Consider the following 25,297-nt stretch of genomic DNA (forward strand, 5'->3'; position numbering starts at 1 on the left):
GTATTAACTGTGAACAGCACTTCTTTAGCATTTATATAGTTAATTTATTATTTTTTATCCAAAGTTAATCTGTTAATAGATAAACAAACAATGAACAGATATATTTCGTATTAACAAAGATGAATAAATGCTGTAAAAATACATTGCTTATTGTTAACTATCTTATGTTAATGGATTAATCACTTTATTTAATGTTACCACCACATTCTCTTTAAATGTTTAATTTTGAATTAGAACAAGACTGGCAAGTTGACAAAAACACAGTTTTAATGGATTTAACATGCAGTATAAATAATTATTGCAAACATTTACAGTAACAGTGGTTGGACTATTGGCATGAATCCTAACACATAAATCAGTTTTATGGAATGTTGCTACATCACAGACTAAATACAAAACAATCAAAAAACTTTTTTGTCTGTAAACTAAAGTTTGAAATTAATAAATCGGACCCATTAGTGTACTTAACTGCGATAAAGGGATCCTGTTGACTACGGTCAGTCATGAGTCCAAAAATGGCATTAGGGAAACAGTATCTAAGACAATGACTGTCAGTGTCCACCAACAACAATGCAATGATCAGTAACATTAAGCCTTAAAAGGGAGAAAGACTGGGCACTTTTATATTGATGTCCCCGATATTGATGTTACGGGGTATTTCGGGAAGGTTCATGTTTTTCACCGCCGAAACTGCTCGCGCTGGTGCTGCAGACAATCCACCCTTAAAAAACAACAACAATATTAACAACATTCAGTACAGAATACCAGATTGGGTTAAATTTAAATGCATTTAATGGTAAATTTGCTTTAGAAATAGCTATCACTGGCACAGGACCCTTTATAAAGGTCCTGATATGTAACATTTAGGTACAGAAATGTACCTGTGAGGCACCAGTAAGTACTAATATGCACTCTTTGGGTACAAATGTGTACTTTTTAAAAGGGTAGTGCCCCAGTAACAGCATTTGAAAAAAGTGATATTATGGTTGTCAGTTGTTTAAAACTTAAACCATCTAGTTCTGTATTTTCTCAGATATTGCTATTTGAAAAGTGTATGGGCATGAAATCTGAACTCTTACCAAAATTTTCTTCAGACGTCATTAGCTATGTGGCATGTATTGTATTAGCCATCATTTCCTTAATCCTTATAGTTTTTATGACCCTTTTATACGTAGAATAGTGTCTAATGTTCTCAAACATTATTGATTGTCTAGATTATCTGGAACACACTGACCATAAACCACTGATAACAAATCTCAATGAATAAAACTTTCTTATTATGATCTAATGATGAGACAATTGTTATACAAAACATGTGCTCGAAACATACGCAGGCTCTGCTGTTTATACTGTAGTGACTTCTGGTTTCTCTGGACTCACCTCGGATTTCTCCATTTTGTTTTGCAGCTCCACCTGTGCGACTATTTCATTCATATTCGTTTCCAGCACCATCCCTCCCATGACAACTTCCTGGAGAATGTAATGGACCTGAAAGGTTCACCAAACACTTTAAGCAAACCTTCAAGACTATCAGAATCTAATTTTGCATCGCTATAAAAACATTAATATTTGGGTATGAAACCTAATGGATAAATGATAAATAAAACAGTTCAGCCATCTCGAACTGTGCTCAATCTAACCCTTAAAAGACACACCGGTGTGTTTTATCAAACCTGAAACATATAGCTAAAATCCGTCTACTGTATTAACTGTAAATTCATGGACTTCCTAATATGTCCCCTCATAAAATATTATTACTGATGAGATAACCACACTTCGATCAATATTAAGTTTTATAATGGTGCCATAATTTTAACAAAAGGCCTTTATCAAGTGTTGTGCCTGAACGAGTTCACTGAACGAAAGTTCATGAACTCGTTCATATTTTGGGCGAACGCTGATGAACGTTACTGTGTTCATTCTGGTGCTTGTGAACGGCACGCTCTTCTCAGTTTAACGTCGTTCAATAGGGTGCCAGATTTCTATAGAGTCTTCAGGCGAAAACCCGACTAAAACACCCTCTAAACAGGCCTTAATGTGTAGCGGAAAAAACACCCAATCTGGCAACACCAGCGTTTCAAGGCTGCATGCATCATCAAAACAACACTGACTCTGGACGTTGCTGAAATCCCTGCCGGCGCCACTCACATAGTTTAACATTAAATAACATCATATTTGTCCTAAATCATTAACATAAGCTGCTAACGCATATTCTGGATCTTGAAATAGACTTTGACTAACCTGACGCTTTTTAATGTGCACGTGCGGTGTGCAATACCTGCGAGTTGTCATACACGCGACGCCTCGCAGCGCTTCTCGCCCGATGTGCGACCCCCTTGAAGCACCCGGCTAGCCTTTCAAGGTATGTGCAAGCAAATACAAAAATTAAAAGACAATGCTAATGTAAACCCTGGTTGGATAAGGATTTAAAGTTGGATATGAAGATGATATCTGACGCATTTAGCTTCAGTGTTAAAACTGATAAAATAATTTCTGTTTGTGGTTCTATATGGGCTATAATGGCAATAATTTGTAAAAAAAAATAATATGGGAAAAGAGAACTATAAATTAGTTCATTTTTGGAACTGTGAACTGAACTAGTTCATGTAGAAAGTGAACTTTCCCTGACTCCTCCCCCTCTCGCTCAAAGTTCCGTCAATATTACTGCGCCCGAGGTCGAAGTGCTGCAAACTAAGTGCTCTTCCGCCATACAATATAGTATAGTTTATCTGCTTAAAAAAATCGCCACGTTTTATTTTGTGCCACCATACTTACTCGTGTAACTACTCATGTAACAGTCTTTAAATAGGGAAAACATGGAAGCGTTTGGTGCACTGGTCTATATAAATGACTGGATTGCACATGACGTCACAATTGTGAAGCCAGCGTGCCGCCATATTGGTATGTCCAAACATTCTATTAAATAAATAGAAGTTATGAGATTTAAATGACAAACACTACTTTATCCGAAGTCTCACTGTTTATTATTATTACAACGCAAATGTCATAATCATGTACATAGTCATTTATTTAAAGTTGTACATTTTACTCTTTAAACAGTGAGTTACTATACATTAATCTTTATTACTCTATCAGCTCAGCGGACAGAACGCAGCATCTGTATTATTAATCACAAACGTGTTCAAATCTAAATAAAAAATCATGCTTTAAGTACCGTATGTGAATGCAATAATTATCTTTAGGTTTTGTAATTATGTCATGTTATAAAGTATTGTTTTGTTCGTACAGTAAAATGCATTAACAATGTAAACGCGTATTTTGAAACTGTTAAGAAAACATGGTTAAACTTACATTTGATGCAGCAATATAAAAAAAAACACAGAATTTCAATGCCGATGTGCTTATAAAAAGCCATAGAATATAAGTTTTTATTTAGAGAAGTAACACTGATCGTGTAGGCTTTCAATGTCATAAAACTTTATTTACACCTGTGTCATTAAAAACCGAATGCAGCAGACACTCACCTTAACGTTTTTCTATAAATCTCTTATCCTGCCCGATTTTAACATAAACATTGCAAATAACATGAGAAATAACAATTCATTTATGTACACATATCCTAAAACGTAATCTTGTGTGACTGATACGCTGTAAACCGGGTGAATTTAGATCATGGTTTTGAATGTAAGTCAAATGACGGTTGGGCATATCAAGATGGCCACTCAAACTCTCCGATGGCTTAACCTCTCGCTTTTACATTACCGTTCTATGCGCAATCCAGTCTTTTATATAGATCAGTGGTTTGGTGGCTTCTAAATTCATCCCTGTTTGGATCCTAAGGAATGAATGGCGCTAGGCTAAATGCTAACGCATTCACGACGCGCTGTACAAAGATTAAGTGCACCCTTTGAAAAAAGAAAGGTATGTATTAATTCATCTAAGTTGAGGTAAGAACATAGTAAAATATTGAAAAACAGTGGTGTTTCCTTTGAGCTTTGCCTTTGTTATTGTTTTGAAAATGCGACCCCTAGTGGTGAAATCCTACATATTGTGCCTTTAACATTTAGTAAATGGGTATGATGTGAAATCTGACCTTATCCATGTGAAAGATTAAGTCCAGCTCACAAACATTTTCAAAGCATTTGTCCAGGGTTTCTACAAAGACCTGCGAATGAGAAATTAAACAGGATAAATTAACCTTTTATAGGCTAAACAGAATCACATAACTGTTTTTAGATTACAGATACAGAAAAAGCTCATTTCCATTTACTTTTACAAAACAACGCTATTATAGTACAGCGATGATTAAATCTAATATATTGGCAAACATTGCACTAGCTACACAAAGATGACAGATTCGATTCCTAAGAAACACACATACTGATAAAAAGTATAGCTTGAAATGCACTGTAATACACTTTACGTAAAAGCATCTGACAAATGCATAAATGTAAATGTAATATGACAATTCCACTGAGGAAACATCATTAATTTACCATATTTACACGATACTCCAAACAAAATAATGAATACATCATAAAACTAAAATGTTTAAGATTTTGTTCTTGTTGATCTGTAAATTAAGCAGTATTTGTAAACGTGAAAAAACAGTCCCTTGTGTTTCTGATTTCTGACACTTCCAAAATCTTGTTCACCCTCCAGGTACGTGTTTAAGAGGATAGAAGAAAAATTTTTACAAAATACTACACTTCTATTTTGTGTCTGTAAATGAGTGGCATACTGTATGATTAATAGTATGGTGGTATGTGTACCTGTATGAGATCTAAAATCCCCAGCTCACTCTCTGATGAGTCCACACAAAATACAAAATACAGTGTGGCGTAGTGTCTATAGATCAGCTTGTAGTCTGAGCCTCCAATCAAACTAAAATAGGAAAGAAATACTTCAATACTACAATAAAAAATATAAAAAACGTGCTTTATAAAATCCTGGATACTGAAAAAATATATAAAATCAGAACATAAAATCTCAATCTAATTCGGATCATAAATGATTTCACACAGATTAAATTTTTTTTATATGACCTTAGTCAATATTAAAGATATCAAGGTTATATTTTCACAGAATATTCTTTACATAATGTAGGATAATTTAATGCAGAAAACAGTAAAAAAAATCACACTATGGGGTCATATATGACTTTACCTTCCACCCTCTAGAAAATTGCAGACATTATCATCTCTTTTGGACACCAGATGAAAAGTCTCCCTGATGATCTGTTGCTGCATGTCCTCTGCCTGAAAAGATTATAAATGGACTGAAATGTTCTTGTTTTTCTCTGCAGATTAGCACTGCATGACATTTATTTGAAAATAAATGTTATAATAGTATCATACATAAAATAAATACACATTATAAGCCAAAAAGCATTATAGGACATGCTTCTTGTTTACATAATTTATGTAGAAACGTGCAAAGATAATACTGTCTATAAAGTAACTGTTAAGCTATAAATGTTTAATGAAGTTACAACAGCACATCAGCTGATATGCAGCTGATCTGCTCCGATAGCAAAACATGATGAAGTTAAAGTGTTTTTTTGTTAGACGATCTTACAAAATATTGGTAGAATCTGATGAGCCTGGGTTTCCCATGATTGTTAAAAATGAGAATAGCCTTTATCATCCTTCTTTTTGTTTATTTATTATGCTATCAGTTGAATATAACTGATTTATTTTTTTAGCGAAGCCTCTTCCTCGTCAATGAGAAACGACATCCGCTACTTCTATGTCACGTGCCTCAATAATATTTTTCATTATAAAAGTCTCTAAAATCTAATTATGTAAAAATAAATACATTTATGTATTTGCCTGATGCTTTTTATCAAAAGCGACGTACAGTGCTTTTAAGGCACAACAATTATTTGTTATTGTTTTGTTTCCTCGCTACGAATTTAGCTAAATTACATTTATTAAATGTATTAAATAAATTACTTTATATTTGAAAGACAAACAATGCCTGCAGGAGTTTTCTGTAACTGCATTGTGGTCGGTTTAGTGTGTGCAGGTGTATAATTGCTATGCCATACTATACTAAACTATACTATACTATACTATACTATACTATACTATACTATATATTCCATACTAAATATTGTTGAAATATATTTTGTAATATGTTTACAAAATATATTTTTCACTGATATATTTTTTGGCCATTTTTGTATCTTTTGAAATATATTTAAAATATAAATACACTTTAAAGCATTAAAAATATATTTAGCCCTCCATATATTTAAATCCAAAGAAATATGTTTACATCGCATTTAAAGAAAAACTTGTTTATTTAACCGTACTACCCTGTAAACATAGCAGTTTTATTAAAGTTAAAATTAAATATATTTTCAACTTCAAAAATACACTTTACAAAATTAACTTGTATTAGTAACTTTAGCATATATTTAAAATATTTTTCTGGCCAAAGAAATGTATTTTTGCCGTATGGGATACTATACTATACTATACTATACTATACTATAATTCTATACTATACTATGGCTGGCCATACCAAATAGGTGTGCCTATGTCCTAAAAGTATGGACTGTTTTTGTTATAGCAGATAGACATGATGTGTGGATTGAAAGAGACATGACATACTAAATCTTATTTTGACTAATATTTAATAGTATGCGATTTGGGATACAGGGTCTGTTTAGTTGAGGAGGCATAAGTGTGCCAGTTCAGACCGTCAACATATAGTGTACACATTACCTTATTAAAATGCAACAAATTCATTAAAAGTGATTATTCAGATTAATTGATTAATTTTTTATAAAATCCTTCAATAGTTATTTAATATTTTTTTGGTACTCAGATGGTCTGTAAAGCATTGTAACTTTTAAAATGCACATGTAAAATTTATTTACATTTTTATTTTTAAGAAAAGTTTTTTCTAATGCTCTAAACAGGTGTACGAAGTTAAGAGCATAAATTAAAAAGCATAAACGTGAATACTATATGACTTTTATTTTAACATCCTTTCGTACTGCTATTTTAGCGACCCGGAAGTCCTGCATTTCGTCCTGTCGCATCACCGTCGTGTAGTGTCAGAGACCCGCTACTTACATAAACAGCCCGAAATTAAATATGAAACATCTGTCAGAGGAGTGACTTTAAACACACGCTTCATGAGGAGTGCATAAAAACTGCAGTAAAGAGACTGTTTGACGTGCTGCTGTGAAGAAAATAACTGTTTCTGACGTTGCTTTTTGCATTTATGGTAAGTTTGCCATTGTGAAAATAAACAGTAAGTATTCTTAGAAGAATCATGTGTGGCATTTGAGAAGAAAGTTTGAATAATTGACACATTTTTCTTAGTTATAGTCTTTATATGGTGATTATATTTTACGTGTTAATAAGTTTAAGAGTACAAGAGGTTTATATTCAGATTGTAGGAGGAAATCAGTTTATGATTATCAGACACGTGTTCCATTGTAAACAAGATAATTGACATAAATAACTCTTAATTTTTTTTATTTTGTATGCAAAACTGTTTGCTTATGATTTATATGTGATTTTATCATCTTTTTATTGCTACAAAATTGATTTGCTGTTTTACTCCAGCTCTCTCAGGAGGGATCATCCGTGAATAATCTGCTTCGCTTTTGAGTAAGTTTACATCCTTTGTTCAAACTTGGATGAAAGTCATATGATCCGCAGATCCTGGAACGTGTTTAGTGAGCGCTTCAGTGCCCTCACTGTAGTTACTAAATGGTTGTTTAAAGGGGTGTGGCAGGGATTTATGTGCTACACCCAAAGCCAATTTCACTCTTCAAACTTCCTTATTACCAGCATAACTTGAGCCAAGCTTAAAATGGTGGTTAGCTCTTATAAATAACTTACAAATGTCAAAAACATTGTAGGCATAATCTCAAGTTAGCTTTGTGAATATTAATTTGTTGCAGGTCCTTCATCTGATATGAATGCATTGGAATTTTAGGAACCAAAAACAAACTCCCACTTTCATTGTAGTGTCCTGGAATGTAAACTAGATGGCGTAATTGAGTCAGTCTTGAGTTTAGTCTGTAATGGCTTTCACTCATTCAGGTCATTGTAGAACATTATGACATGTTTATATATTTATAATAACATATAAGTATTAATAATATATATATATATATATATATATATATATGTGTGTGTGTGTTTATATACACATGTTCTGCAACTCATCCGAATAGTCAGAGCTGGTTACTTCTTAAATTTGTCATTTTATAAAGTTAGTTTTTCAGTATTCAATTCCTTATCTCACCTTACAGCTTTTAAATATATTGTATGTCTAACTACTTATTCTTATAGTAGACATTATAAGTACTTGTACACATCCATACACACAAAAATTGCCTGCAGCTAAAGCCACTGATCAAAGATTTGTATTATATAATGTAATTTAAAAAGATATGACGCTAACATAGTTTTATCATTCTTTATCAAAATCATTAAATTTTTGTCTTCCACAGCTGTTGGGGATGTGACCCTCTCTCACTTTATGATCCCAGCCACACGTGATCATGACCACCCACCTCATCCTGGTATTGGTACCCATCCTGGGGTTCCTTGTGCTTCCATGTGCATCCACCCATGGAGATAACGGTTTTCGGATAGTGTTAAATAAGACTCTGCAAAACTTAGAGGATTGTGACCTGCTATTATGTAAGTAGATATGTTGTGCATCTCGTATACTTTTGGTGGATTGTTTGATGTAAAGCAGCAGTGTTGTAGTTGAGTCCGGGTCAAGTCTATATTTTGAGTGTCGAGTCCGAGTCAAAACCAAGACCAGAGATTGAGTGTTGAGTCTGAGTTGAGACCAGAGGTTGAGTCAAGGACAAGACCAGAGATTGAGTGTCGAGTCCGAGTCAAGCCCAATACTCGATATCAAGTGTCGAGTCCAAGTCAAAACCAAGACCAGAGATCGAGTGTTGAGTCTAAGTCAAGACCAATTCCAAAGATTGAATGTCTGAGTCAAGTCCAATACTAGATCTCGTGTGTCGAGTCAAGATCAAGACCAGAGATCAAGTATCGAGTATCAAGTCAAGACCAGAGATCGAGTATCGAGTCAAGACCAGGGATCGAGTGTCAGTCTGAGTCAAGACCAGTGATCAACTGTCGAGTCCAAGTCAAGACCAGAGATCTAGTATGTCGAGTATCAAGTCAAGACCAGAGTTCAAATGTCAAGTACGAGTCAAGACCAAGACCAGGGATCAAGTGTTGGGCCAAGACCAGGGATTGAGTGTCGGGTCAAGACCAGAGATCGAGTGTCCAGTCCGAGTCAAGACCAGAGACCGAGTATGTCGAGTACCAAGACCAGACTCAACACTTGATCTCTGGTCTTGGTCTTGACTCAAGACCAGAGATCAAGTGTCAAGTCCGAGTCAAGACCAGAGATCAAGTGTTGAGTCTGAGTCAAGACCAGCGATCAAGTGCCGAGTCCAAGTCAAGACCAGAGATCTAGTATGTCGAGTATCAAGTCAAGACCAGGGTTCGAGTGTCAAGTCCGAGTTAAGACCAAGACCAGAGATTGAGTATGTTGAGTATTAAGTCGAGCCCGGATATCAAGTGCCGAGTCTGAGTCAAGACCAGAGATCAAGTGTCGAGTCCAAGTCAAGACCAGAGATCAAGTGTCGAGTCCGAGTCGACCAAGACCAGAGATCGAGTATGTAGAGTATCAAGTCAAGACCAGAGGTCGAGTGTTGAGACTGGACACTCAATCTCTGGCCTTGAGTCAAGATCAAGTGTCGAGTCAAGACCAGAGATCAAGTGTCGAGTCCGAGTCAAGACCAAGACCAGAGATCGTGTGTCCAGTCTGATTCAAGACCAGAGATTATGTGTTCAGTCTGATTCAAGACCAGAGGTTGAGTCCGAGTCAAGACCAAGACTAGAGATTGTGTGTCCAGTCTGATTCAAGACCAGAGGTCGAGTCTGAGTCAAGACCAAGACCAGAGATCAAGGGTTGAGTCTGGTCTTGGTCTTGATCTCTGGTCTTGACTCAGATCGGACACTCGATCTCTGGTGTTGAGTCAAGATCAAGTGTCGAGTCTGAGTCAAGACCAAGACAAGAGATTGAGTGTCCAGTCCGAGTCAAGACCAGAGATCGAGTGTCCAGTCCGGGTCAAGACCAAGACCAGAGATCGAGTGTCCAGTCCGAGTAAAGAGCAGAGATCGAGTGTCCAGCCCGAGTCATGACCAAGACCAGAGATCGAGTGTCCAGTCCGAGTAAAGAGCAGAGATCGAGTGTCCAGCCCGAGTCATGACCAAGACTAGAGGTCGAGTCCGAGTCAAGACACATCCAGCTTTTTTTGGACTTGGTCTTGATTCTGACTCAACCCTTGATCTCTGACTCAACTACAACACTGATATAATGATGAAATATCTCCATTAAGATATTCTTTTGGTTATTCTTCTGTATTAATTAAATGGTTAGAATATTTAGATATGGTCATGTGGTTCTTTAATAGGGCTGCACAATATGTGATAAACAAAGCATTATTAGATTTTATATCATATATTGCATGTTTAAGTTCATAAAATCAAATTAAGTGATACATCTTTTTAATGAAATATTTTTATAACCAACACACGTTTCGTGTTCTTTCTGGGAAAAAGAAAGCATCACTATCTTTGTCTCACCAGTCACTGCATCTGCCTTAAACTTTCACTATACACAACTATTAAAACCATTTAGTAATTGCAAACCATTTGTGCTATTGCGATTATATCTATTCTTAAACAAAAAATGATTTTACCTTAGGTATAGTTTGCGTGTACACTATCAGTAAAACATAAGAGACATAAATAAACCAATTCCTTCATTCTAATCCTCCATTTCCAAGAGGTTAAGGTTATTCATGCAGTCTTTGCTTTTTGAGCTCCTCAAAATTGAAATACAATCTGCGTGCTACCTTCGGAGATAAAACAGTATACCTGCGGAATATAATATTTTTTCAATAAAGTAAAGCCATATGTTTTGTTTTCTCTTTTATACATCACGTCTTTCCCTTGAAGGACGTGTACTTTCAAAGAGGGCCATGTGTTTCACATTTAAGATGAAAGGGCGGCTTGGGCTGGCTGTTCTGCTTACGAGCCAGGCGCTCTTTCTGAGGGCCATACCCTCGTGCAGTCTTCGTCAAGACATGCTCGTTTTTAATCAAATCGCTTTTTCTCTCGCTTTGGCCACACACATTGTACTTGACTATCTCGGCACCTTCACAAGCACACAGACGGCAGTAATGACCCCGGGGCACGTTGTCTTTGTGTTCGGGATAGAGCGGTTGGCCCTGCCTCTTCACATCCGCCTTCCACCAGCCCCCACTCGATACACGTACGCACTCTGTATTGAATTTCCGTTCGGCTGGCTGCACTGTCGCATTGACGGTACGGAGATCGAAAGCAAGGTCAGAATCGCCACTGCCATCTGGAAGTCTGAAATGTTTGGAATGATAGGAGCTATAAATACATAAGCATTCCACATTCCAGCCCAGGGAACGGTGTGTTTTTGGCACGTCAAAGACCAAACACACTATAGAGGGACCTGTGGCGACTGCAGAGGGGGGCGGGAATTAGGCCAGGCCCTCTACGGTTTCACACCAGCCTCTGTTTGTCGCCTACGCCTCCTGCACACTACCACGCTAGTACACAAGTGCAGACGTTGATGCTTTGCGTGCGATCCTATTGTATATATTTAGCATGCATTCTTGCATTACAGTAACCTCAGTACATATGGCGCGATAGGGTTACCTTGAAATACTTGCACCTTTTAACCAGATGTGGTGTTAGTCAGGTAGATGGCTATAAACTTACTGTACTTATAACAAAGTGTGACTTGATCCACATGATTGTCTTCAAAGATGGTTTGCATTAATATCCCGTACAGCAACTCTCAAGGCATTGCGTCACGTACTTGCATAGAGTATGTTTTAGGTCTCGGACTCTAAGAAATGACTTTAAACAGCTGGGGAAAGGTTTAATGCAAAAAATCCATGCAGACCGACGCAGCTGGCCTTTTCATTTCGCATGTCGACGCCGACCAAGAAATGATTCATCCGACATTTTCACTTCAGAGCAGTTAAATGTTGATTCACCTGAAGCTTTAAAATGCTAAATAAACGCTTGGTTGTTGGCCGACTCCATCCAAAAAAGCATTTGGGAGCATTCCACAGCTCCAGTGCAAACACGCAACCCCGGATTCCCGTCAGCGGGTCCCGTCGTGCCACAGCCACCTGGTCAAGTAATCAGGGGAAGTGGGAATTGGCAAGAAAAGTGTGCGTGAAAACGGATGTTGAGCCCAAGGTGTCCAGTAAGGGCTGTTGGGAGACGATCAAAGGGATGTGCGGCAAGGTCTGTTTTTCTTCCCAGATTCAGCTCGTTCTCTAACTCAGGATAACCATTTCGACATTCAGTAACGTGCATTCGGGGAACATCTCTGTCCCAATAAAAACAACTCGGTTTGATGATGCACAGATTGAACCGCTTGGTTTTTATTTCACTCTTTGTAAAATACTCTTTATAAACTTCATTAAATAGTTTGGGTTATTTGTCCTCTTAAATTTCACGTTTCTGGTAGCACACATTGTCCGTGTTTTACGGTTTGGGAATTTACGAGTTGGGAAATTTTGATGGGAGGTGGGAAGGTGCAATCCAAAAGTAAAAGATTATGGCCTGGTTTCACAGACGAGGCTTAACTAAAGCCAGAACTAGGCCTTAGTTGAATTAAGATGTTGAAGCATCTTTTTTAAACATGCCTTAAAAAAAGACGTGACTGGTATGCATCTTGAGACAAATCAATGGCACATATTTTAAAATCCGTAAGTTATTTTCAGTTGAGAAGGTTTTAGTGTAGGACTTGAGCCTTGTCTGTGAAACCAGCAGATAGTATGTTACTTCCAATGCAAGCTTTGGATGATAGTGGGGGGCAGCAAATGTTTTTGGTTTCAACAAGACCATAATCCAAAATGACTGGATGACTCGCAAGTAAACACATATCTTCAGGGAGCATTATGTGTTTCAGAACTTTGTTGACTGATTTCTTCTTTATTTTCAGGTCCTAAAAATGAAACGTGTACGAAGGCTCTCATTTATGACAAAGAATCTCGTTGCTTTCTGATCTACTGTCCACCTGGCCAGAAGTCCTGTGAAAACATTACAAATGTTCCAGACCTGTTAGACCAAAGTAAGTGTGAATATGGCCACTGTACCTTTCCTTGCCATGACCATCCATTTGTTTGTTTTTAACAGTCCTATTTTTTGTCCCTGTGGTTATAATTGATTTTCGTTCTGTAACCTTTGCCCCCATTTGTCTCTTTTATTTCATGCATTACGTTACCTCATGCATGCAGAATGAATTCAGGTACATGGAGTTTAGTATTTGGGTTTTTGAATTGAAATCAGCAGGTCGGCGAGTCTAAACTTAAGTATTACATTTTAATACAACAAATTGCAGTGCTTTTGTGATTTACTGTTATCTTCCTACATAATGTAAAGAACGTTCTGTGAAAATATAACCTTGATATCTTAAATATTAACCAAGTAAAGTCATGTCAAAGATTGAAATCAACTTGAATTTTGATGCTCCTAATCTCATAATTAGATTAACATGGATTTCACAGACAGGTGCACATTTATTCATTAAAGGAAAATTTTGGGAATTTAGCTTATTCACCGTATCCCCCAGAGTTAGATAAGTCCATACATACCTTTCTCATCTCTGTGCGTACTGTAACTCTGTCTGACGCAGCCCCCACTAGCTTAGCTTAGCACAAAGACTGGAAGTGAATGGCTCCAGCTAGCATACTGCTCACAATAAGTGACAAAATAACGCGAACATTTTCCTATTTATGTGTTGTGATTTGTATAGTCAGACCGTGTACAAATAACAAGGTCATATGAGACACAGCGATCTTTTAATTGTGAATATATACTGGAAACTACAACCCCAAAACAGAAAAAGTTGGGACATAGTAGAAATTGTGAGTAAAAAAGGAATGGAATAATTTACAAATCTCATAAACTTAGATTTTATTCACAGTAGAATATAGATAACATATCAAATGTTGAAAGTAAAATATTTTGAAATGTCATGCCAAATATTGGCTCATTTTGGATTTCATGAGAGCTACACATTCCAAAAAAAGTTGGGACAGGTAGCAATAAGAGGCCAGAAAAGTTAAATGTAGATAAAAGGAACAGCTGGAGGAGGACCAATGTTTAGGAATAGGAATGTTGTCCTATTCTTGTCTAATACAGACTTCTAGTTGCTCAACTGTCTTAGGTCTTCTTTGTCGCATCTTCCGCTTTATGATGCACCAAATCTTTTCTTTGGGTGAAAGATCTGGACTGCAGGCTGGCCATTTCAGTACTCAGATCATTCTTCTACGCAGTCTTGATGTTGTAATTGATGCAGTATGTGGTCTGGCATTGTCATGTTGGAAAATGCAAGGTCTTCCCTGAAAGAGACGACATCTGAATGGGATCATATGTATCTAGAACTTGGATAAACCTTTCAGCATTGATGGTGCCTTTCCAGATGTGTAAGCTGCCCATGCCACACGCACTCATGCAACCCCAAACCATCAGAGATGCAGGCTTCTGAAAAGAGCGCTAATAACAACTTGGGTTGTCATTGTCCTCTTTAGTCCCGATGAAATGGCGTCCCAGTTTTCTAAAAAGAACTTTAAATTTTGATTCGTTGGACCACAGAACAGTTTTCCACTTTACCAAAGTCCATTTTAAATGAGCGTTGCCCAGGGAAAACGCCTGTGCTTCTGGATCATGTTTAGATATGGCTTCTTTTTTGACCTACAGAGTTTTAGCTGGCAACAGCGAATGACACGGTGGATTGTGTTCACTGACAATGTTTTCTGGAAGTATTCCTGAGCCCATGTTATGATTTCCATTACAGTAGCATTCCTGTATGTGATGCAGTGCTGTCTTAGGGCCCGAAGATCACGGGCATCCAGTATGGTTTTCCAGCCTTGACCCTTACGCACAGAGATTGTTCCAGATTCTCTGAATCTTTGAATGATATTATGCGCTGTAGATAATGATAACTTCAATCTCTTTGCATTTTTTCTCTGAGAAACTCAGAAAACTATTTTTTTGCCGCAGCATTGGGGGAATTGGTGATTCTCTGCCCATCTTGACCTCTGAGAGACACTGCCACTCTGAGAGGCTCTTTTTATACCCAATCATGTTGCCAATTGACCTAATAAGTTGCAAATTGGTCTTTCAACTGTTCCTTATATGTACATTAAAATTTTCTGGCCTCTTATTGCTACCTGTCCCAACTTTTTTTGGAATGTGTAGCTCTCATGAAATGCAAAATGTGCCAACATTTGGCATGACATTTCAAAATATCTTACTTTCAACATTTGATATGTTATCTATATTCTACTGTGAATAAAATATAAGTTTATGAGATTTGTAAATTATTCCATTCCTTTTTTACTCACAATTTCTACTGTGTCCCAACTTTTTCTGTTTTGGGGTTGTATATTCTCGAAGGTGAAGCACTGCTACTTGGGCAGAGTGATTTGACCTTGTTATTTGTACACGGTGTGACTATACAAATCACAACACATAAAATAGGAAAATAATCTCGTTATTTTGTCACTTATTGGGATCAGTTTGCTAGCTGGAGCCATTCACTTCCAGTCTTTGTGCTAAGCTAAGCTAGCGGGGGCTGCGTCAGAAAGAGTTACAGCACGTACAGAGATGAGAAAGGTATGTATGGACTTATCTAACTCTGGGGGATACGGTGAATAAGCTAAATTCCCAAAATGTGGGCATGTTCCTTTAGGGAATGGTTTTCCGAACAGGGATTAGCTTAAACCAGGACTAGGCCTTAGTTTAATTAGGAAATATAACTAGTTTTAACAAACATGCCTTACTAAAAACATTACAGGCGTGCATTTTGAGGCAAAACAAAGGTATTTAAAGATATTTCACTGCAAGTTGTTTTCAGTTTGAATGGCTCTTACATTTATCTTAGTCTAGGAATAGTCTAATACCTGTCTGGGAAACTGCCCCTATATGTCTGAGGAATGGTTTACTTGAGGTTGCCAGATCTCACCATATGTACTTTAAAGTTGCAGAGTCTGTCCATGTGGACCAACATGAGTCTAGTGGATCTGCACCTCCCCATCAGTCCTATGGACGCAACCTGCCACCTCAAGACGATTTTTCAAATGTCACACAACAATCAGTACCTACAGTAACTAACATCTCTGCATCCAATGCTTCCACTCCTACACAACCACCCGCAACTTCAACTGTAGTGCCCAACAAAGTGCAGACAACTCCTTTAACGCAAGATAATGGATCAGGAATTGTTTCTCCAGCAACCCATGCAACCACTCCAACGACGCTACATGCAACATCCACTGCTACAACCACAACAACGATCACGTCAAACGCAACAGCTACCAGCACAACAACAACTACAACTGTCATCACAACTACAAATGCTACAACACACAAACCCACGACACCATCGGAACCCAAAAAGTCCGCCAGCATCACACCATTAGTGCCTACAGCAGCTCGACTAACCACTACCCCCAAACCAGTCCAAACTACTCCGGTACCAACATCCACAAAGCCATCGCCAACCACGCCAAAAACCTCAACAAGCCCACCCACAACGCCTAAGAACATTTCTGATGGGGCCCAAGGTAGGACAGACCGGACCAAGGTGCAGGTGGCCGGTGACCCTCTGTCCGTTCACCTGTTGAACACCAGCTCTCTTCTGGCCGTGCTTCTGTTCGGCCTTCTGTTCTTTGTGGTCGCAGTGGCGTTGTTCCTCAAACAAGCCTATGAGAGCTACAAGCGAAAGGATTACACTCAGGTCGACTATCTCATTAACGGAATGTACTCCGATTCGGGGGTCTGATGGGTGTGAGATTTGGACTTCACTTTTTGTTATGGGGTTTGGTAGCAGATTGACGCTTGGTACTGCTACTCATGTTAAAAATGGTAGCACTTACGTTTCAAAAGCCCATTTCCAGTTTGGGAAATCTAGCAGGTGCTTGAATACAAAATGTATTGAGTTTGTGTTTCTTTCTATGCAGATTTAGCTTCCTCGTAATTTTTGGGCGTGTGGGGTGAAGCCTTAGTATTACTTTAACCCTTAACGAATGTCATTACATATGAATTCATAGTGCAATATTTGGAAATTCTGGGGTTTTTTTTGTCTGTACCTCTGTGTTATGTCCAGTGTTTATACACAGCTAAAGAATATTTGCTGCAAAGTTTTCCTTTTTTACGTTCGTCCAAATGGTGTGGGTAAATTCAATTCATTTAGGAATAATTGTCTTTTGTCTTTTCTTGTGTGAGGAACAAATGCCAAATTAGGAATTGTGGCACAGAAGCACATTGTCAAGCCAAGGGAATAATTTAGCCATTGTGTATTTGATGTCTGGAACAAAATAAAGGTTATAACTGTATGAGACCTGAGGAATGCATAAGGAATGATCATTTCATATGTGCCAAATGGATTTTGTAAGTCTTAATAGCAACACTGTAAAAAGATATATTAATAATAAAAAGATAATTTGCTAAAAAAGCCATTCTTGTGTTTTATTATGTGTAAGATAGCAGCCTGTACCAGATATTTACTTAACTGTGATCCATTACCACCAGGCCCACACAGAATCTACTCCCGTTTAAATCAAATTCACAATGTTTACAAATTTATTCATATATTTCCAACCCCTAGCATGCCCTTTATAATACATTTGGCTTATTTAATTCAGATAACTAATAAAAGTCTTGTACTCTCTGTTCCTTTTAAACCACATTTAATTTCGTTTCATTGAATTCTGCAAATTTTGCCCCAAAGAAGCACAGACACATGCACTGTTTTTGCCATGATTAAGCTGAAGTGGGTGTGTTGGGGAGGTATTGCCCCCCCCTTTTTTTTCAAAGTGTTTTATGAGAAATGCGTATCAACCAATTCTTTGGTGTAAACAAGATGCCAAAACAAGCCACATGTGATGGCCATTTATTGTGCCTTTAAAACCACATTGTCTTATTTTAAAGGAAATTTAACGGGCAAAATAATGAGTTGGAAGGAAGGTGCGCCCAAACCTTTACAACAAGCACAACAGGGAACGGTTTTGTTTTGGGGTAAAACAACTATTAAACTAATCAAAGTGGAATTTAAAGCAGCGTAGTAGAAAGTGTTGAGTCTATTGTCATCTTCTGCGATGTGGATACTGTAGCTGCTTCCAACTTTTCGTTTCCATAATTCTTAAAGTTTCCCAGGCAAAGTGTCCCAATCTCTTTCTTTTGGCATTTATATACCCAACGTTTTCATTTCATGAGAGCAATGTTAATAAACATCCAGTAAAAATGTTACCTCCGCTTTCCAAGAAAAGCAATAATCCTCTCGTTTGTAATCGCCGGCATCGCCGATGGTGTTATTGATACATCGCTATTACACATTCATATTTCCACAGAATTTCTCTGTTTTCCACGATTGTGTAACGCAGTGGCGGACGGCTTTACGAACACAATCCTGTCTATGTATTTTTGGAGAGGAGTCAGTAGCAACAGGGTTAGCTCAAAGCATGTTGAAATGATGCCTCTATAAACTCTTTGTTTTTAAAGGACTCCATCCAGATAGCATCAGTTACACGAGAAATGTGTTTTGCATTAGGTCTTGGGTGTATTAGCCCAAGTCTAATATTTAAAAGTAACAACGGGCAATAGAAAAAGTGATTTTTTGTGCATAGTGCTTGCTTGATCAAAGAGAGTGCCAAGAGCAATAATGCACAGGTGACCGTAAAGGCAGGTTTCATTACGGCATATTTCTTCAGGCTCGGGAATTACTGCCTGCTCTTTGCTCACACGCACTAAGGGCCACATATGGTTTCACTTTGGACTTTGGACCAGTTGCAGAACTTTTACCATTCAACCCAACAAATGCTTTCAGTCCGCCAGGGGTATGGTTTGATCCTTGAGGTTTAGTGCACCTCTGGACTATTAAAAGAGGCTGAAATGAATATGCAGCATTGTGATTTACTCATAACATGCACTTATGAGCATAAATAAACTGTAACAGGCTTGCAACTATAAGAAGAAAAACTGTGTCGGTCTTGGCATGTTTAAGCTCCTGTTTTATGAAATACAAATAGTTTTAATACAGAAAGGTTGCTCTGTTGTTTCAGGGCTCCAGACTAACTTTCTTTACTAGGAGCACAGTGGCCCCCAACTGACAATTTTAGGGGCGCAACCAGAAAATTTAGGGGAACACACTGTTAATCATCATGCTAACCAAATATTCACATTTCTACTAATTTCCACTGTATTACTAATAAATACTTTAATGATAGATGCAGAAAGTACAATGTGCTGTTTCAAATTCAGTGTCACATCACAAAAAAAAGGTCAAATTTACTGGTCGCACGTGTGCGACTGGATGTAAAATTCAGTGGCACACTCTCAAATTTTGTTGGGAAAATGCCCCCATTTGGTGGCAGTCTGGAGCCCTGTGTTTGGCTAAAAAAAGCATATTTATTCTCATTTAACTTTCAGTAGTCATGTGTTGTACCAAACATAATAACTAGCAGCTTGACTTTATGGTATCCACACATATTAAGATATTCTTGCTATGGATACGTCAGTCTTGGATTGAACATTACAGTGAGGAATGTTTTTTAGGGAATGTTATAGGACTAGTTAGCTATTTATTTCTTTTAAAATATGTTTATCTGGTTACTATAGATACAACAAATGTAATTTCTCATTATGTAAATAACATATTACTGCTGTCTACTCAAATAGGACAGAGCTTTACATTTATGTAAAAACAAGTAAAACAGAAATGCATTTTACACAAATGCATTTTAGGGTCATTTTATTTATATTATAACACTTAACAATAAGGTTTGTTGATGCATTAGCTTACATGAGTCAAGATGTCTAGAGAGCATTTATTAATCTTAGTTCATGTAAATTAAGCATTTATTAATACATTTTTAAAGTAGACAGACATATCATGAAAATCTGACTTTTTCCATGTTTAAGTGCTTTAATTGGGTCCCTAGTGCTTCTATTAATATAGAAAATGTGCAAAAGAACAACCCAATAAATTAAGTTTTAGTAAACCATTCACTGCAAATATGTGGCTCCCCTTGTGATGTCAGAAGGGGATGATTTCGCCCCTCAGTCTGCACTGTCCAACCACAGCACTGCAATTAAGTGCAGAGATCAACTCATTTGCATTTTAAAGGTCACACCCTAAAACGACACATTTTTGCTTGTTACGGGTTTTTTTTACATGCTATATTAAATTATCTATGATATTTTAAGCTAAAACTTCACATATGTATGGGGACTCTAAAGATTTATTTGACATCTTAAAAAAGTCTTGTGAAGTCTTGTGAAAAGTTGTTTCTGTTGACATTAATGCACAATGAACGAATATGAACAATTGAACAACTAACATTAACAAAGATTAATAAATGGTGATTAACTATATTGCTTATTGTTAGTTCAACTATTGTTAGTTCATGTGGGCTAATGTGTTCAGTAATGTCAACAAATAGATACAACCTTATTGTAAACTAAGTGTTACCAATTACCTTTTTGTGGGTTTTTTAACATTTATCTAATATTTATTTGTATCTATTTTGTCTTATAGAGAAGCATTCAACGAAAGTATTTAAACCTTTAGTATTTAAATAGTAATTACTATAGTAGGGTTCAAAAACATACCGTATCTATAAATTTTACTAGTTTAATATAGTAAACAATAGTATTTTTCATAAGGAAGAACGTTTTTATTGCATTCTTTACATGGTACGTGTACACATGACAAATATTTTCCTGCACCTATTCATATTTATTATTGCACTACATCAACTAAATTTGATGTCAACATTTAATTATTTTACGAAATTTAAATAATAATTTTGAGTAAAAATATCATGATTGACTCCAAAGAGTGTTTCTAAACTCTTTGTTGAATCCCCTGACTGGCGACGGGAGCGCGCCACGGCTACGCGCAATCCCACTTGATGACGTCGATCGGTTTCCGCTGTCAGTCATTCCCCTCCTCGTGCCTCGTCTACTATCGCGGAGGGCTGGAAGAGTAAAAAAAAGAAAAACTACCGAGCGATCGACCAAAACTCGGACTACAAACTTTCTCCTAACGCAGATACCTCGATGAAATGGAGCTGGGATTATGTTATTAAATGCCGGAGCGCTTGCGATGGAGTTTTTATTACTGGAACTGCTGCTTTGTTGTAGTCTGACTGTGATTCGCGGTGAGTAAAACAGTTTTTTTTGTTGCGCTTTTTGTACGGCTCGGAGGTGTTAAAGTCATCATATCACGGCGAACAATACGAAACAAAGTAGGATATTAGGTGCAAAGCGCGCGACCAAGTTGTTTTTGCGCGACTTTAACGTTTTAACGATCACGTATTTGAACAGTTCGCACACATTGAAACGTAACCGTAAGTTTAGGAGCAACTTTGCATGTGTAACTTAGCCGTCGCGAGACAACTATGCGTGAAGTTAAGCAGTAAGTTAAAGTTTCCGATCGGTTAGTTCGCCGAGATTTGAACTTTTTAAGTAAGTTAGTTGCAAAGCCTAAAACTAAATTTAGCTTTACTGGAAGTTTTTGACACGTTTAATCGGATAGTTTTTGAGATCCCGAGACGTGTAAACTACTCCGGTTAAGTGTTACTGAGGCCTCGGTGGTGTCGGATGTCAAACATAGCGAGAAAGAAAAGTGTTGAGTTATTAAATGACGTTTAAATAACTTTTTAAACTCTGTATAGCGTGTACAGTTATTAAATACGTTTTAAACAACTTTGCATTATGAGTAAAGTATTGGTGACTTTGAAATAACTTTGTTTAATAACGCGTAAAGTTAGTGACTTTTAAAATATGTTTTACTCTTTATTTCATGCTGTTTTGTCTAATAATTGTCTGGAGAGAAAATGTAAAATTATTTATTAAAGTCAAAACGTAAGCACCTTTGTAGTTTTATAATGTTAAAAATGAATGAATTAGAAAGCTTGTTATGGCATACATTATATCAGATAGTATTATAATCTAATTGAGTGATATGATTAGCATCACTGAACACTATGTGTGTGGACTGTGGTGAGAATCTCAGACATTCAAACAGGTCTGTGCCTAAATATTTATAGTTTAGCATGATGTGCTCATTATTGGTTAGCTGGGATTTTTGCATTCTCGTTTAGAGAGTTGGTGCTGTTGTTCCCTTTGATAAAATGAAGCAGATTGGATGCACTGGCTTGAACTAATGTTACGTGCAACACCTGAAATTGAGTTTTTATCTACTTTTAGTCCTCATTCATAAATTTACTCACAATTTTACTCTATAATACCATGTCACATACTTCTGTTGTATGTAAGTATGCTACTAATCCATTATAACATGATAAAACTAAACACTTTACAGACTAAAGTACAGTTTTGATAGTTAAAATAGTTTGTGTTAGCTTGTATACAACTGATGGATCTGGCAACACTAATATAATACAGTATTTTTTTTTTTAAATGTTGCATTGCATTAAAGACACAATAGGTCATATGTTCAATTCCCAAGGAAAACACATACTGAAACAAAATGTATATGCACTATAAGTTGTTTTAGCAAGAATAAATACCCAAATATAAAAGTGATAACAATCCATTCAGAACCAAAAAGGGTTTTCTATTGGAGAACATTTTTAAGTTCTACTAAAAATCTTTAATTCTTTAATTGATTAAAAAAAATCATAATAAGAAAAACCTTTGTTGTTTAGAGAACTTAAGCGGCACTGTTTTTATTTAAGTTGACATATTTGATATAAATGCTACTTTGGTATTGGCGATGTTAGACAGTTAAAATAGTGTTGTTAGTACACAATCATGTTGTTATTTCTTCAGCGTGTGTGGTCGTGTTTCTCGCGTGCTTCTGTAGGAATTATTCAGGTCACGTCAATAGCAAGCGCTGTTGTCATGTCATCCGTGTCAGGTTGGTATGTCATCTGTCTGCCAGTAGACATCAATGAAATTGTCAGTCTATTCTCTGTAGTGTGTTTTTTTTCAGAGAGATAAAAAGCTGTTTAATAAGTAGTGTCCAAAGTAATCGATTATATATAGGACAGCATGACGCATGTCAAAAATCTCGTAACTTTGACCAATACAAAAGTCAAGCTTCTACTACAAATGTTTACATGGGTTAAAGCTAATTGAACAAGTCTGCAGCTTTTGCTTTTTTATGGAAAGCAAAAGAAATAAAACATTCATCTTGTATTCCTCCGGATAAAACCACGACGTGGGTCAGTCTCTGCTTGCAAATATTTGCTCAAATGTTGTTTATCACACAGCCTGATTTGTGTCCTTGAACTCTTCCAATCCAGTTATTTTAGGTGAGACTTTTATTTTGTAAACATACAACAGATGTATTTTAAGGTCATACGTAGTGTCGCCCGGTTTGCCAGTTTTTTTTATTTAACGTGATGCGTATTTGCGTACTTGCCTGTTTTCTCTGACACAATCTCACCGCATAACTGTGCGGTCTCTTGCTGATAAGGGACGGAGGAAGTGATCGTAATCAGACAGATCAGGTAGGTAAAAGGAGGCAGAAAGGAGAGGCACATATTTTCGTTTGAAGGTCTTTTGGCCACCGCTTCACGCGTTTGTAGACCTCTACCCTCATGTGAACGACTCTCTGGTTGGAGGGCTATTCATTCTGGTGACAAGCTCAGACTCCTCAGCTGTTTCTTTGTGCTCTTCCTCTACAAAGGAGGAGCCCGGTAGGCCCAGGTGCTCTCAACCCCCTCCTTTGGCAATACAAGACAGAGAAGCAGCGGAAGTTTAGAAGTCGTATAGGTGCATGGTTATGTTGTGGAAATGAGTTTTTTCGTTTGATATATTGTGTGTTTATATATTTAAAGAAGAACATTTTCTGGAAGGCATTAAATCATAAAAAAGGCTGAACAGCCGATAGTCATGGCCAATATATCTTGTCAGTCAAAAGAGAACAGAAAAATGCAATGACGTTGAGTTCTGTGTATATGTAATTTAAGAAACATCACTAGTTTAATAGTCATTATGTGACTGAATAACATTTGAAAATATAATCTTCAGAAAATAGTCCCGTGCTATTGAAGTTACCTAGGGGACTACTTTCCTAAATAGGAAAAATATTGAAACTCTTTGGTTACTAGGGCTGGGTATTGGCAAGGGCCTCACGATACGATACATATCACGATCGATGGATCATGGTGCAATGTATCATGATATGATACAATATGTTGTGATGCGTTCCAATAATTTGTATTTTTATCAAAAATGTAAAAAAGAGCAGATTTTTTCTAGCCAAAGTGCTTCCACACGTTGGCATGAAAGCTGCAGGGGGGTTTAAATTTTCTGCCATTTTCTCACTTCCGCTAACTTCTGAGACATTGGCCAAATGGCTGTATATGACAGACAACTGGACAGCGACGACAACAGCGCGAAGGAGGTGTTTTGCACACAGAGGGATTAGATTAAAAAAAAAAAAAAACGATACTAAAGATTGAAATATCGATACACTATCGTTGGGGAAAATTGTATCCCGATAGTTAGCCGTTTCGATATTTTTGCAAAGCCCTATTGGTTACTTTTGAGCTTGATGCTAATGGTCTAATCAGATTCAATGGATTATGCTAAGCTATGCTAAAAGTGATACAGCCAGACCTGGAGATCAGCTGAATGGATTCCAAAACAGTAAAAATCGGATGTTTAACTCTAGAGGAGCTGGAAAATTAGCATATTTAAAAAAAGTGGAGTGTTCCTTTAATTTAACCACCAGTATCAACATGAGTACAAGCAGGTATTGTATCGGTGGAAAAATGTTATATCTCTAATTGATATGATATATTTTATTTTTTATTTGTAAGAAATGCAAACCTCTGTGAGGATTAACCGTTCTTAGTGGTTGAAAGTTGAAACGAGACAAAAATGCATTTGGTTGAATTGTTTGTAAATAAAACCTCATATGTTCCTAATTATGCTTATTTATATTGAATTTATCTGAAAGTATTAAACTGCACCCATCTAGATATAACACAGTACCCAGATGAAGCTGTGTTATTAGTTTCAGGCGGTTGTTATTTGGGAATAACAAAGTTCGGAATGTCGCCACTGACCAATCAGAATCAAGCATTCCATAAATAGTTTTAAAAGAATAATTAAGCTTGACGGTAAAGATCTACTTTTTCACATTTTCAATTCCATGAGATTTTGGGAATATTTGATCATTTATCACATTCCCTTCTATATATATATATATGAGACTGAAAAGTGAATTTAATTTTCTT

At 36.9% G+C, this 25,297-nt stretch overlaps 3 protein-coding genes across 4 annotated transcripts in view; 2 read left to right on the plus strand and 1 right to left on the minus strand.

Moving 5' to 3' along the window:
* Positions 1–210: 210 nt before the first annotated feature.
* ap3s2 (adaptor related protein complex 3 subunit sigma 2) overlaps positions 211–25,297 on the minus strand; it is a 46,000-nt gene continuing 20,913 nt past the window's right edge. The window contains exons 2-7 of one of the 2 annotated variants that reach the window (XM_073813385.1): positions 5,539–5,662; positions 5,128–5,219; positions 4,734–4,845; positions 4,055–4,126; positions 1,381–1,488; positions 211–721 (exon numbers count right to left, since the gene is read on the minus strand). In XM_073813385.1, coding sequence (XP_073669486.1) covers positions 596–721; positions 1,381–1,488; positions 4,055–4,126; positions 4,734–4,845; positions 5,128–5,219; positions 5,539–5,607 — 579 coding nt within the window. In that variant the 5' untranslated portion in view covers positions 5,608–5,662 and the 3' untranslated portion in view covers positions 211–595. Of the gene's footprint in view, positions 722–1,380; positions 1,489–4,054; positions 4,127–4,733; positions 4,846–5,127; positions 5,220–5,538; positions 5,710–25,297 lie in introns of those variants that run through there. The other variant, XM_065292353.2, reaches the window with a different exon arrangement.
* On the plus strand, positions 6,989–17,535 carry c23h11orf24 (chromosome 23 C11orf24 homolog). The gene is made up of 5 exons (XM_065297620.2): positions 6,989–7,200; positions 7,545–7,589; positions 8,441–8,633; positions 13,018–13,146; positions 16,061–17,535. Exons 3-5 carry the CDS (start codon positions 8,492–8,494, stop codon positions 16,861–16,863), a joined length of 1,074 nt encoding a protein of 357 aa, XP_065153692.2. The 5' UTR covers positions 6,989–7,200; positions 7,545–7,589; positions 8,441–8,491; the 3' UTR covers positions 16,864–17,535.
* Positions 21,034–25,297, plus strand: part of lrp5 (low density lipoprotein receptor-related protein 5) — a 69,456-nt gene continuing 65,192 nt past the window's right edge. The window contains exon 1 of the mRNA XM_065291563.2: positions 21,034–21,241. Coding sequence (XP_065147635.1) covers positions 21,160–21,241 — 82 coding nt within the window. The 5' untranslated portion in view covers positions 21,034–21,159. The remainder of the gene's footprint in view (positions 21,242–25,297) is intronic.

Source organism: Paramisgurnus dabryanus, chromosome 23 (genome assembly GCF_030506205.2).
Source record: "Paramisgurnus dabryanus chromosome 23, PD_genome_1.1, whole genome shotgun sequence".
NCBI lineage: Eukaryota > Metazoa > Chordata > Actinopteri > Cypriniformes > Cobitidae > Paramisgurnus > Paramisgurnus dabryanus.

Coding starts and splice junctions, on each gene's coding strand:
- c23h11orf24 (XM_065297620.2), top strand. CDS start 8,492: ATGACCACCCACCTCATCCTGGTATTGGTACCCATCCTGGGGTTCCTT. Junction 8,634..13,017: donor GGATTGTGACCTGCTATTAT/GTAAGTAGATAT, acceptor CTTTATTTTCAG/GTCCTAAAAATGAAACGTGT. Junction 13,147..16,060: donor TCCAGACCTGTTAGACCAAA/GTAAGTGTGAAT, acceptor TGTACTTTAAAG/TTGCAGAGTCTGTCCATGTG.